This window comes from Xiphophorus hellerii, chromosome 1 (assembly GCF_003331165.1).
Source record: "Xiphophorus hellerii strain 12219 chromosome 1, Xiphophorus_hellerii-4.1, whole genome shotgun sequence".
NCBI lineage: Eukaryota > Metazoa > Chordata > Actinopteri > Cyprinodontiformes > Poeciliidae > Xiphophorus > Xiphophorus hellerii.
In genome coordinates, this window is record NC_045672.1 from 19,142,334 (window position 1) to 19,157,749 (window position 15,416).

At 35.7% G+C, this 15,416-nt stretch overlaps 1 protein-coding gene across 1 annotated transcript in view; it reads right to left on the reverse strand.

Annotated features, from left to right (window-relative positions):
• Window positions 1-3,043: 3,043 nt before the first annotated feature.
• opn7b (opsin 7, group member b) overlaps window positions 3,044-15,416 on the reverse strand; it is a 67,761-nt gene continuing 55,388 nt past the window's right edge. The window contains exons 6-7 of the mRNA XM_032576035.1: window positions 12,584-12,918; window positions 3,044-12,480 (exon numbers count right to left, since the gene is read on the reverse strand). Of these exons, the coding sequence (XP_032431926.1) occupies window positions 11,980-12,480; window positions 12,584-12,918 (836 nt within the window). The 3' untranslated portion in view covers window positions 3,044-11,979. The remainder of the gene's footprint in view (window positions 12,481-12,583; window positions 12,919-15,416) is intronic.

The window sequence follows — 15,416 nt, forward strand, 5'->3', positions numbered from 1 at the left end:
TTCTAAATTTAGGATTTTTCAGTGTCCCAGTATAGCTCTTACAAAAAGCTGTGTGTCAGTAGGAAATGAAAACCTGCAGAGGCAGAAGGTTAATCATTTGATTAAAAACATGAAGTGGTTTGTATGCAAAGTATTTTATTAAAAAAAATCTGCCAAGTAATTTCTTACTTGGCCACACGAAAACAAGCTTCCCTTCCCCTGGCATTTATGTATTCTTCACTTTACAGAAAAAATAATGTCAACATACAGTATATGATAGTATTACAATTTGAAAAATTTATTAAACTTAACTTCTTTTTAAACCAAGTGCTGAAAAAAATGCTCATTATATGATAACAATGTCATTGCACCATTTCATTTAATAAACAAACCAATTATCAATGAAATTGTATTAATAATTTTAGCGTTTGTAGCAGAACTATTCAATTGAATGCATTTGCTAAATGCATTTATTTCACTCAGTAGCTATCTCAACAGGACTTGGAAAATAACCCAAACCAACAAAACCAGTGGCAGGTAGTAGTCTTTTACTGAGTTGTTTTTATAAGAAAGTAATATTTTGTTAGGTGTTTGTGGCAAATCCTGCTAGATCCTTCCTGATTATTTTCTCACAACAAGTTGAATCCATCAGGCCCCTGAGCTTCTACCAGGAGATGAAGCAGGGTATTTGTTTCTGACAGAAATACCCCTGGACAGACTGTGCTGGTAACCCATTCATTCATTTACTTTTTTTTTTCTTTTTTCTTTTTTGGAGAAAGTAACTAGAAAAGGCAAAATAAAAAGGGTTGTTGCACTATATAAAAAATTGACAAAAACAAACAAAAACAACAAATAAGAGAACAAAAGATGATTCACGTAAGGACTTAAGAAAACAACAATAAGAAAGTTTGTATTACACAAATACACTGCAGTTGTGTGACACAAGAAATAATACCTCAGAGGTGAAGGTTGAATAATAAATCCACAGTGAACAGGAAAACCTTCAGTAATTGCTTTGTTTGATGATTAACCAGTGAGTTACAAGGTGCTGAATGAGTAATGATGGAAAAATATGTTCCCGACTAACAGTGCCAGCTCTCCCAGCAGCTGATTTTCATAAACTCATAATACAATACAGGTGTAGTGAAGATACACATATCTCAGAGTGAACTTCAGGCTACTAATCTCTCTGTAGATCACTCTTTTGTTTTTTTATTTAGGTAATTGACAATAGATACAATTCTGTTTTTAGTGCTTCTTATCTCTTGTCAGTTTTTACACTTTTATTCAAAGTTTTTGATTCTTAGATTCTTGCGGCAGGTTATAATAAACTTGATCTGCAATGCACCAACTGGTAATTTGACGACAGCCAGATTATGACACTGTGCTGCAGTCAGTTCACTTACACACATTACCATCCATCCCACCCAGGTGCAGACCTGGCAGAGTGAAAATATTTTGGCAGATGGTGTTCAGCAGGGACATCTTGTTAAGGTGAAGCAGGCAGATCTCACCCATCTGTCTGCATATGGTGCAACTTGCCCAGTTACATCCAAATCTGGAGGATTAATGCAGTAGGCCAGGTATGCAAGGACAAAATAGGAAGAGGAAGTACAGTACATAGAGCAGTATCCAATCACTAAAAAAAAACTTTGCTAAAAAGTGTGCGAATGAGTTTACTGTTGTGGGAAGGTCAGAGCTGTTACTAAACTGAAGATTAAAGATTAACTTTAAAACAGAATATCTTTTTTTCATGCATATTGGATTAAAGCCTGTTACGTAATGTTGGTGGTTTCAGTTGATTTCTCAGTCAGTCTTTGAATCGTATACGTTCGAAGCATGACTAAGTTCTGGGAAAGTTTGATTCAGATGTCTGTGCTGTCCAGAACACCTTGCTGAGGCTCGAGGTTCTGACAACTGTTCAAGCCTGTGAAGCTCAGGAAAAAAGGGAGTAAGCTAAATAAAATTTTCAGCAAGAAAAAAATAAACAATCTGAAGGCTGCAGAAGGCTTGCCAACTTTCAGGCTTTAGTGTGAGACACTTGCTTTCAAGCTTGCTCCCTTGCATTCGCATTGTTCAAACTAATCTCGCAGCAGTTGAAGAAAACTTCAAAGACCCTCTGTTGAGAAATAAAAAGCGAGGAAAAAGGTTGTCTCAAGGGTGCACAATGAGACGCTAAATTAAGATTTTGTTTTCCTTTGAGATGGGCGTCCTGAAAAATAGATAAATTGTGTCACACCTACAACAAAAGTTGTTTTAATACAGAGAATTTGTCCTACTGAAATTACAGCATCTGCAGTCCCTATAACAGGAGTCTTCAAATCTACGTAGTTATTGAGGTTTTTCGTTTTTTTTAGTATTTTAACATGTTTTACATAATTCCTAGTTAATTGTGTTCAAACGTTTTTGGGAGGTAAAGTACAAATTAGAACTTCTTGTGGGATTAGTAAAATAATCTTCACATTATAAAATTCTTTGGGACATAAAAACGGACAGTGATTTAAAAAATAAAACACCTTGCAAATTGAGACCACACAGATCTCTGTCACTCTATGGATTCAGCTGACAAAGGCAATCAGAAAAACAACAAATATTGGGCATTGAGTTTAGTCAGGTACTCCAATACCGATAATTTAAAAATGTCTCAGTTGGGATCATGATCAGTTGAACTATTTAATCTAGCAGGTTAACAGCTAACCTTTATGGAAGATGCCCCCCTCCCACCTTACCCACACCAAAATCCTGATTAATATTTTTCAAATCAAGCAGAGAACATAATTATAAAATCAGCTTCTAATCCGCATACTGTTAAAATGGTGATGTTCAGCTTTTAGTGCACATCCAGTGAAACACAAATGAGTGGAAAACAAATTTTCAGGTGATATTGATATAAACCTCCCACTGAATTTTGCTGATTATCAAAACAAATTCAAGCAACAAAGGTGTGCAGCTGCCCATAATTATTATAATCAAACATAAATTATCTGATCACCCAAGATCTTCTCTTCAGCATCATTACTTACAACTGAGGCCTTTTCTTAGTAAAAGAAGGAATTTGCATAAATTAATTTCCCAATTGTCTTTATTTAATATTTTTATTCTAATCAAGAACAAACGATTTGCCCTTGGATGGATATATTTTACACTTTTCATACAATCGTTTATATTTATTTCAACAAAAAATAGGTGTAAACATTTTCACAGTGCATTTGTAACTCCACTGACAACAATCATAATAATTTATTAAATGCAAAGTGATCATTTTAAACTCTATATAGATAAATATTTTCTTATATAAACAGACATAAATGTACAACATGTCACATTCACCCTTGACTGTGTCTTTGAAACTGGGGAAGAAGGTCTGCATACCATCTGATGTGTTATTTTGTCGTAATACATGTGCAAAGCTAAAATCTCCCAACAGCAAATTGTTTCTCATCCAATTGTTCTGTTTTCCCAAATGTGACTTTCTATTTTCATGTTTCTGCTTTTGTTCGGTAGTTATTCTTTTTCAAAAGCAGCAATCATCTCGGATTTGTCACAAGTCTAAAGAGGTGTTTAGAGTACATACACATTGAAAAATAGACAACGCTTTAGTTTTTCAAAATATGCTGATTCAGAATCTCACAGTCAGAAAGAAACTAGGGGAATCGGGTTTATCACAATCTCATACTCGCATCTTTCCAGACAAGACTCAACGTTAAGAAAAACATGCTTAACAAAAGTATTGATTTGATGCCTTGAGGGGAACTGCTGAAAACAGCTGAATTCATAATGCAGGGAGTAATGACTGCTGCACAGAGCCTGAGGCTCTCCATGAACACTGCTATATCAGCACTCTGATTTTGCTGTAATTAGGCTTCTGTGCAGTAAACAGCTCATCCATGCAAGTGTAAAGAAATGTTTGCACTTTTTCTACCTGGATTTCCTAACAATGAAAGCTCTTTGAATTCAAATTCAGCTACAGATAATGTATGTTTCAAACTACCTACAGTCAAGAAAAATCTCCCATTGTTATTCAGTGGCACAGAGACATATTTCTCATATAAATATTGTCACTCTAATGGACTTAGTGCAAAGAACATTGTGGAACACTGCTTTCCAAATGTCTTCAAACATCCCTTTCAGATTTTGTCATGCTACAACTAAAACCTTAATGTATTTTTGCAGAGGATTTTAGGTCTTTGACCCGCACAAAATAAAAATTTCCAAATAAAAACGGTAAAAGTTGTGGCATGCATTAGTATTCAGCACTCTGCATTCTGATACCTCTACAAATATGCAATGCAATCAAAATGCTTTCAAAAGCTATGTCATTAATAAAACAAATATTTTTCTTAAATGCTTTATTAAATATTTATGGCTTTTCTGTGAAGGCTTCACAGTAAAGGTGTGCGAAGCTGCATATTTTGGTGTCAATCTGATACCAAGTAAATACAGGGCCTGTATCACAGACATCACTACTGATACCAATATATTTTATCGTTTAATTTTGTTACATCATCAAGCATCTGATCATTAGATGTTTTTGTGGTTTTTCCTTTGAATTATTTTGCTAAAACCTAGGCACTAATTTTAACAAAGTTGATTCAAAATATGTTTAAAACATATCAACACAATAAGCAGAAATAGAAAACAACACAGAACAGGTGTTTTTTTTCTAAATAAAGTGCAAAAATATTATAATTTGAGAACAAATCAAATGTTTTTGGGGTTTTTTTTCTTGGTAAAGCTTAGAAACTAAAATACAAAAATAAAATACATTTCAAGGGGGAATCTGAAACTAAAGTATCAATTTTACCTCACAAGTATTGATCTGAAGCTGATACCAACTTTTTTATCAATATTATGGATTGATCCGCCCACCTCTACCTCACAGTTTTATTTATCAACAAAGGTGAACAAACAACATTATGAAGACCAGTGAACACACCCTATAGTTAACTAAGGAATGAACATCAAACCAATCGAGAACCGGCCCCTTTAAGGGTTTTTAGAGAAGCTGCCAAGAGACCCAATATAAGCAGGGTAGAGGAAGCAGGAAGTATTAGCAATGCATTGCTCCACCATGGCCTTCATGGAAGAGTAGCAAAGATAAAGATGCTGTTAAAAGAAAGCTCTAAACGTTGTGTGTAAATTGTTTCTCCAAGCCATGTAAAACACAAGCAATTGTGAAGGAGGTACTTTGGTTAGCAGCTTAGTGAGGATGCTTTTCTACAGCCGGTACAGGGGAGCTGGTCAAAGTTGGTGTGAAGATGGATGGAGCTAAATACAAGATGGCCCTGGAAAAGAAGATGCTGAAAAGATGGAAAAGAACAGCCAGAGCTACAAAGGAAATAATTACACCCCAGCATATTTATGTATATGTTTTAAGGGTTCAAACAAAGTCCAAATCAATTCAGAATCTGTGGCAAAACTAAAAAACACTCATGGTAGCAAATGGTCATCTTTAGATGAGAAAGCTGACAGAGACATTTCTTAAAAGCACAGAGTTGTAATTGATAACATTTTCTAAATATATTGTGGCACTAGTGGCATTCATTTACAGAGTTACAGGCAAATAATGGGCAGAGAGAGAATGGCAAAGACATGAAGGAAAGCTTCTTTTGTTTTTAATCAAACCACATATGGACTGACAGCCTCAGTATTTGAGGGAACTGCTGTACTACTACACCACAGTGAGGCCCTGTAATGGATTTAATTCTAGTAAATACTCAGTGAGGCGAAATTAAAATGCAAGCCACACATCATCATGTTCCTTTTAATTCAGAATAAGACACTGTTTAGTGTTTGTATGTCACTTAAAATCCCAATAAAAGACAATGACATCTGTAGCATTGCTTGTGTTATTTAGAAGTGTTTCTATCTCAATATAGTACATTTACACTACAACATGTGGGCACCTGATGTGTAACAATGGGTTGGGCGTACCAAAACCTTTGGAACTGACCAATTACGGCATATTTATGTAAGACTTGTCCGACAGAGAGTCTTATACAAATATGCCATTTGGCTCCATTTATGGAGGCATCGTCTTAGCAGTCTCATGGAAATTTTAGACAAGCTTAAGTAAAATAGACCCAGCTGCAGAGAACGAACCTACTAATCCGACAGCTTACACGCAACCCAATCTCTTAATGACAGACATTTATGGAAACACTTTGAATGTGACTCTGCTAAAGCTCAAACTACATAAAAATAAATAAAAAAACCTTCATCCCCATTTCAAGACACTGGAAGAGACATTTTTCTTCTTATTTATACAATTTGGCTGATATTCATGAATTGTATTTTATCTATAGATGGCATCTTTACAAACACATATATACACACTTATATTCACACATGCATCCCTATACAGTATGTACACTATATTATCTTTATGAGTAAAGCCAGTGTACATGACCCAGGAGGGAATGGCTCATGATGCAGAATAAACACAAAGGGAGTTGTAGCATTTAATATTGAAGAAGAAAACAGTAGAAAAGAGACATCAGAAGCAGATTTTCACAGTTGCATTTCCTGGTTTCAGTGTCCATCTTTGCCCACAAAATGTAGGGCCAAACAAACCTTCTCAGCTCATGGCTTGAAGCCGAGTCTCTGATATGTATATTCTTCTCATGTTCATCTGCATATTGGTAGAAAAATATGAGCGTTGAAAACAGCATTTTGGCTTTGACGGAGAGTCTGAAAGTGACTGTAACCTTTGGTTGCTGCAGACTTAGCTTTAAATGCCTTCATTGATCCTCAAGTCTTAACAATTGTTTCCTTCTTTTGTAATGTCCCAGCCACAAACAAACCACCATCGGTGTGAAAACATCACAGATGTACAATCATTAAGTTGTTTTTTTTTTTTCTGGAAATGAATACCATACCAAGCCACGCTTTAATTATTCTTTTTTTATCCACTTTATTCTGAAGGTTACAGAAAAAGATAAAGTAATGAGATGCCACCCTGCACATGTAGGAGTTGATCAATATGCAATGTAAAGTAAAAGCTGTAGATGAATGGACTTTCAGCAGCATCTTTATAAAAGCTTTAGAAAAACTTCACTTTGCAAATGGTGTTTCTTTTTTCTTCTTTTTTTAAACTTTTTTACAAATACAAGATTTTCACATGAAGCTACACGTGTCAGGTGAAATAAACTCAGGCTACAGACAGCCTGAGGCGTCGTTCATTTTATCTCACAGCTCGGTGTTAAAGGATTCACACTCAAGCCCCACAAGTCTCTGCTGTCTGTAGAAAACTCATAGAATAAACTCGTTTGGCTTAAAGACCACAGATGCTCGTTGGCCTTTATTCTTCTGTCACAGTTTCTTTTAACATAGCATTCACAAACTTATGAATAAGTATATTGACTTTAGTTAAGGGGTTAGGAAGCAAAAACCTGCCTGGGGATATGCCGCATTGAGGGTTTGAAGTAGGTATTCATACAAAACACAGTTGTTTCTAATGTAAAGAGTTGCAGAGTGTTGCTCCAAGTCTACTTTTGGATGCAGCAATAATTTATGTTAGGGTAGGTCCATGTTATGCTACTAAGGGTTATGTCTGTGGACATGTTTTACTAAAACCACTACAATCATAAACCATATTTACTGATAGAAAAAAAATCATAGGCTTTACTGTGAATTAGATTCACTGAAAAATTGTTAAAAATATATAGTCATAAAATATAACAAAAACACTTTCAGCACAGCTGTTTATTTTGTTTTAAGACACACTATAACAACTTTTAAAAGTTGTCATAGCAGCATTAGTCTATGTCCTCCACTTTGAAAGTAAAGAGGTAGAAATGAACATTTTGAGTTACCAGAAATTTGTTCTTATAGTAACATTTCAGTGTCCAAATAAATGGACAAACACCTGCAGAAAGATGAATTTCATGCATTGTTTTTCCCAGTCTCTAATGTTCATATTGACCATATATCAGTCACAACTCAAGTTACTCAGAAACAAACAAATCAAAAAGTCAAAAAAGTAAGTGGAGTTATATAAAGAATTGGGATTAAACACCTTACTTATTTTTTTATAATTAGAAAAGTGCATCATGATGAGATCTGTTTTTTTATGGTGAAACCAGTAGCATGCATTATTGTGATGCAACCGATTTTTCAAAACCAACTGTCTCCAAATCTTTCAGGTTCAGAGAAACGTGTCTATGTCTAAACTGCTTGATTCAGTTCTTTCACAAGATTTTCAAATTTAATTTAAATGGGGGATATTATATATTTTTCAGACACGTAGAGCCACTTTATGGCACAATCAGTTACATTCAATTGTTATAAAAATTCTGAATATATTAAAAATAATTTGAGAACAACTTCAGAAATTTGACTTCATGTCAAAGCCGATTCTGACACCTTGAAATTTGCCTCTGTTCCTTTAAGAACCTCCCTTTCAGTACGTCATCCAAAGAAAGTTTCCCCATGCCGTCCATTGATGCTGTTTACAGCCATACTTAAGAACATTGTAGTTTGTGTGATTAGCTCAGCAGACTCACAGTTCCACCAGGTGCTCGCTGTTCCCTGCCGTCGCTAGTCTGGTGGAGCCGTGGAGCTCAACTGGGGACTGAAGCTCCAGGGTGGAGCTTTGGGGGAAGAACTAAAAAAACAAGCGCATTGCATGAGCAGGCGTTAAGGCTCCGCCAATTGGCTGCCACTCGAAATTCAAGGTTTTCTTAGACATGCATAAATGAGCAACAGTCTGGTTATGTGTTTGATGAGGGAATGACATTGTAACATCATATAAAGCTCTAAACAGTTGATTTTGCATAATACGCTTCCTTTAAGCAAGAGATTAACTGGGACATTTTAACAACCTTGATTTTGTTCTCTTAACCCAATTATTGTGTCTTTATGTTTTTGGAATCATTGTCTTATATACACATATGTAATTTTTAAAGCCAGATCATTCAATCACATCAAGTGATAAAATTGAAACAATCCCAGGAAATGATGCTTCCATCAAGTTTCACTTGCAAGTTTCACCTTTTGTATGGTGTTTTGGCGTGAGGTGTTATGCGTTTTCTCCTTCCAACATGGTGACAAAAACAATTACATTCAAAGACTTACATTTTTTTCTCAACCAACCAGACTAGATTAACCCACTGTTACACGGGTTGTATAAAGGGTTTAGAGCAAACCCTTAACAGCTTTAAAAAAAAACCTTTTTCTTGAGGGGGAGTCTTGTGCAGTAACTGTGCAAAGAAATCTTTGTGATTTAGTGAATTACTTAAAGAGAAAAACTGTACTTGCTAATTCCAGATCTCTCTGAAGCTCTTCATGATTGCCCTTCAGCACCTGATTATTTTGAACTCTTCTGATTAGTTTTTTGACTTCTTTGTCAGAAATCTAGTGAGAAATACTTGGTTAAGATTGGTTTATGTTGAAGTTTTATTGTTTCCTTTGCAGTGTCATGGACTGTGGTCACTGGCAAATTTCTAAGTTTAATAATACCTCTGTAAGCAATCTTATAGAGCCTTTTGCATGGGTCTTTACCTCGGTAATGAAAATCCTTCTTATACACCATCAACTTGCACTAAACCAGCTGAGTTAATTTGGACTAATAGGAAACTGGATGGCAAATACAAACAGAGCAGTTTTCTTGGATTCTTAGGATATTTTCCCCTACCATTTTTCTGTGGGTTGAACATGCTCACCACTTTATTTCTCAAAAAGTAATTTAGGGATAGGTTTGTTGTATTTTCTATGTATGTGTTGAGTATGTACCCCAGGCTATGTGTAGTCATAGCCTTAGCTAGACAGTAGCCCTTCAATAACAGGCCTCTCGCAAACCCGTGGCTAAATGTAAAAACTATAAAAATAAAAATATAAAACAGCAAGAGGGCGGTGTATTATTACTGCTGATTTTTTCTTTTTCTTTTTAATTTTATTTTATTGTTGAATTTGTTAGATTTCACCTCTTACTGAGTCATTAGGGAGTTGAGATCATTTCACGAGATTATCTGCAACATGTCACTTGATTGTTATATCACCTCAAGCAGAATATAAGGTGATCATGTGAAACAGCAAACATCAAATATGAGCTGCTTTCGTTGTCAGGTAATTTGTGAAAACTAGAAAGAGCCGGAGCCTTCCCCGCATAATGAGTAAAGATATCACAGAAGCTATGCCAGTCAACAAAAACACACACTCAAGCAGATCTAATTCATCTTGTACATTGCATGTCTTTTTTGACTTCCGTTGATGACCTTTGCTGCCAGGAGAAAAGAACAAAACTGCCTGTTAGGCAGACAGTGCTCAGCCATGCTCAGTGAGCACTTTTATTCGGATAATGTTGGTATCTGCTGAGTCAGCCTTTTATGTCTCATGTTACCAACTTTTTTTTAATAGCTGGCAAGAGAAGCAGTGAAGACAATATATCCATATTCATGTACAAGCATAGACGTTTTCTCCTGTTTTGTGTTAATTAAATAAATCAGCACCCTCTTGAATGTAATTTTTTTTTCTCAAGGGGAAAATAACTGAAATATTTTTTTTCTCAAAGTAATTACACATTATGAATGTGGATTTATTTTATTTTTTTTGCTGATCTTGTGAGTGATGAAGACTAAACAGCAAAACCCATTCTAGCTCAGTTAGAATGGATAAAATTATTTTCATTTGCTAACTGACTAATGGCAGAGTTAATTGGAGGGTTCAATTGTAATTTTATTTTGAGGTAGCATCTCAAACAAACAACTTCATTCACTTCATGAATAAGGACGAATTCAAAAGAAATAATGCAAGCACAATATCAAGAAGAGAATTGTGGATTTTCACAAGCCTGGATCATCTTAAGTACAATGTTCAGATGCTTGAATGTGCCTTCTGTTTAGATATTTAACACACAAGCAGCATGAGGATGTCCAGTCATCTTACGGATTATGAAGAAAACTAGTTTGGGTCCCAGAGTTGAATGAGTCTTATTGTGAAGTGTGCCTCTCAGTTGTAAATTGCTAAATTGTAAATTGTAATGCTTGTAATCACCATTCTAAAAATATTTTAGGTGTGCCTTTTGTTTCTCCTGAACTTGTCTCTATCATGGACCCAGTCTGACCAACAGTTAACCCTATTTTAGTACAAAACTTCTTTTGTCATTTGAATCTCTCTTCTGTCAGTTGGAAAGGTGCTAATATGTAAGAAAAACAAAAAACATTTATAAAATCTGCACAAGCCTGTTAGTTTAATTATTTTTGTGATTTTCTTTTGTTTTTGTTTTTTTTAGAATGAGACAACTAATTGGGTAATCCATTCATTATGCATTTTTCCTGGCTTTTTTGCCAGAGGATCTAATTTTATATCACAAATTATAATATTTATTTAATTGATGAACCTATTTTTAAAAGGTGAGCCTCAAGTTCGGCAAATTGTAGGCAAATCAATTGAGGCTTCGAAAACGTTGTTCTCCCACAGCAATCGGGACACAATATTTACTTACTTTTAGATAAGAGCAGCAACCCTGTTGTCCTTCAGTTTGAGGCATGCATTAATAAATACAAATATCCCATAATGTACAGTACTTGTAAAAACACATAAAGGGTTGATTAGGGAGTAGTCAGTTTCAGTATCAGTTCCTCCCTCTAAATCCAGCGTAAATTGATTTTGCATTTTTACTCTTCAGTCTTGTTTCCTAGATGTTGATTGTTCAGAGCAATAAAATAGTTGATGCTTGTAACTTTGACCTGACAAATCATCTGAACTGGTTGGCTTGCTTATTTTACTGTATTTGCATCTAACTGCATGATCAAATCTTGATTTCTTTTTTTTATATATATTTTTTTTCTATTGGCAGTATTAAATATTTGAGGCATAGAACAAGCTTCAAACTCAAGAATAATACTGAATAATAGTCTTTTTCATCAGTAAGTACGTCTTGAGCCTGTGACTATTCCTGAAATTGCAATTAGCCTTTTTCTTTTTAATCCAACGTCTTGCAGTTTTTTGTTGCTGGTTTCTTTTGGCAGCTTTTGTCTTTGAGGCAGCGTTTTTCTCTCTTTAAAGAAAGTCACTCTGCAGCTCATTGGAGAGCTGACTGACAGCGACCTCGGTTTGCACAGATCCTTTCAGTATTCTGGCAGTCTGTTGAGGACTGTAATCTGTGAAATTTTCCTTGGCACCGGAGACTGTTTCAGTGCAAGGACAATGTCTGCAGGTCCGGTGGTTCTCTGGCAGTCCGTTAGACAACCTTGTAGAGTTGCACTCGTCAATGTGATGAGATTGCCTGCAAGTTCCCTTCTGTGCAGAGCTGTGTTGACAAAAACATCTGCAGAATGTGCTTCTGCAGTGAGCTACATCCCGACACAGAGACTTGCGGAAATTGGGCTTGAAGACCAGATAGACAATGGGATTGTAAAGGGTGGAGGACTTGGCAAAAATGGCTGCCAAAGCAAAAGCCATTGGTGGTACATCTGTTGCTTTCCCAAAGGCTGCCCACATGGAAACAATCGCATATGGACTCCAAGCTGTGAGGAAACCAATGCAAACTGCCACGGAAAGCTGAAAAGTAAACATGATGATACTTAAAAGACATTCCTCATGGGAAAAAAAAGCAAATTAAGACAAAATAAGTGTTTCTAAAAAAGTAAGCTTATGGAGTTACCTTAACTATAAGTGAGTGTGCATTGGTGATCTTGTTCTGAGGAGACATGTGCTGCTGCACGGCCTGCCGAGAGCCTCGCACTGTCACCAAGATGAAGATGTAGGACAGAAATATAACAGTACAGGGAATAATGTAGCAGAAGAAGAAGAGACAGATGATGTAGCTCATCGCTGCAGAACTGTGGTTGGGAGCGTGCCAGTTGATGCAGCACGCAGTCCCATAAGGTTCAGCCCCATATTCTCCCCAACCTGACAGTGGACCCACGGCAAACACTCCGGCGTAGCACCAGATGCCTGCGACGAGTAGGGAGGCATGGCAGTATGAGAACTTGTTACCTGTAACGGGAGATGGCGGATAAATCAATGGCTATTAAAGACACAAAATGTGGTAAAAGTGTGAAACAGCATTTATTCAAGTGGTAGTTTGGTACGGCGAATACATTTTTACTCCAACTAAAGTATATTTTTTTAAATTTTGAAAGGTTTTTCAGCACACATAGGGCATCACATGTGTGGTGAATAATGGTATATACAAATGTGAGTTTGCTTAATGTGGGTAGATGTGATTTGAAAATCACTTGAAGGTAAAAAGAACAAGTTTAAAGTACTCTTTAAAATACTCTAGACGTACAAACAATTCACAATAATTACAGCTACATCCAACTGATTGTCTAATATTTGTTTTAGCTGTTCAAAGACCTTAAACTGGGGCTACAAAATGTGGTTTTTGAAGTGATGAAGTTATAAACTTTAAGTGGGTGATTAAAACCAACAATAATCACAGAGTAGTCAAGTTCTTTCAGTGCTTTTCTGATGTAGTTTGTTTGTAATGGTACTGTTTATTCAGCTTGCAAAGCATTCAGTAAAATAGAGAAATTCTAAGTCTGGCAGAACACGAGCCAAACAAAGCAAGATATTTTCAACACAATTTTTATGAAGGTCTTTTTTTTTGGTGACATGAAACCACATGCTCAGGTTCTGCAGTGTCCACTTTAAGCGTTTCCACCTAATTTTCCATAATGTTATATGAGAAGTTGTGCAGAATTTTTGCTGCAGCGCTCGTGCCCGAGTTTGAGTAAGAGGCTCTGTAAGAAATACTGCAACAGCCCTCACCGCATTCTGCTATAATTGATTTAGGCAAGGGCTTTTTCAGAGCACATTCAATGAAAAGGAGAACACGGACAGTCTTATCTGGCACCACACAGCCTCTTCAGCAGGATGTCAACCCCTCTTACTCTTCAAGCTGAGGGTGGGGGAGGCGATTACACCCAGTGGCCCTCGCTGAGCTGTGTGGACTTGTGGAAAGGGTATAGCCTTTACAGATGGATAGCTTTTTATCTGTGGTGGAACATTACTCCAGAGAACAAAACTCCAACTATCCAAGTGACACATCAAGGCTTAATCTCTTTTCAAACTGAACTGAATACCAGTTCAGAGAAAAATCCACACATTTTTGCTCCAACATTTTCAGCGATGATGTCTCAATCTTTTTTATTCTTCTAATTGCAATATTGAAATGCTAGCAAGTTAAAATTAGATAGTGCCAGTAGTCTTTGTTTTCTCAGATTAACATTGTAATAAACATTTAGAAATATATTAGGAGAAACATTATATTAGTGAGATGAAAGAAGCTCTTATGACAAACTCAGATAATTATTAGTTTGAAGTTAGAATCATCTGGATTGTCATAGGATGAAAACATATTTGGGCTGCATTTGTAACAGTGATGTTTTATTTAGTCCTTTTATTAATTTAGCCATTTTGACAGCCTATGCAGAAAAATGTGAAATGGACACATAAAAATTAGTGGAAGGCTGTAGTTTTTCTTTGTTTTTTTTCTGTCTAAAGATCCAGCAGTGCTGTCCTCTTATCTACACATATCAACATATCGACTCCAATATCGGCAAGATGACAAATCAAAATTACTACTACAAAAAAGATAGCAACAAATAAGTACATATAAATAAAAGAAATTAAAATAATAAAGTAAATCAAATAATAAACTTTAAGTATCAAAGGAAGAGCAAAATAAAGAAATAAATGCCCTGTTATGTTCATTCTATTTAAAAGACATCTCCCATGTTTGCGTTAATTAAATAAATACTTTATTTTTTTTTTACACTGAAATGCATTTAAGAGAAGATATATTTGTTTACTATTATTTTGTGTTAAAGCGTGTGTTTTTGTGGTTTTGTCATGAAGGTCATTTATTTCAAAATTACCCTAAATAAGATGTGTTATAAATTTTTAACTAAACATAACTTAGAGGCAGCAGGATGGCACAGGGTTCTTTGGCCTGAAGTCTCATAAAAGTGGAATAATTGGAGCTCATTTGCACTTCAGACACTATTTATAAGGCTCGATGTCTCTTGTGTTTTACACACTTCGTTATAGACCATGTTTACCTGCAACTAAGCAAGCAGAGCTCTTTGAAAACACAGACTTCAATTATAGTGAGCAAAAGTTAAACCTGATTGAGGGCAGAAAGCATATTTCACTCTGTTGTAATTATGTCGAGTTGCAGAAAGACGAGGTGAAATTGAATCTGTTCTGACAACAACAAATTGTTCACAATATGAGATCTAAAAACTTACATTCTGTTGCATCATTGCAGTTAGGTCTGTTTCTCTAGATTTTTGTGTCTTCTCAAACCAATGCAAGTTTTTGCTGCAGTAATTATATTTTGTCAAGCGATATCCAGTGTCTGTCAAGCACTGATAATGCAAACTAATAAATTATGTTAAAAATTTCCCTCTTCAGCGAACCCCTGTGGTGCAAACAGACTGGCATAAATGTGTGAGGAATATGAACAGAAACATCTCTATCTCAGTTAG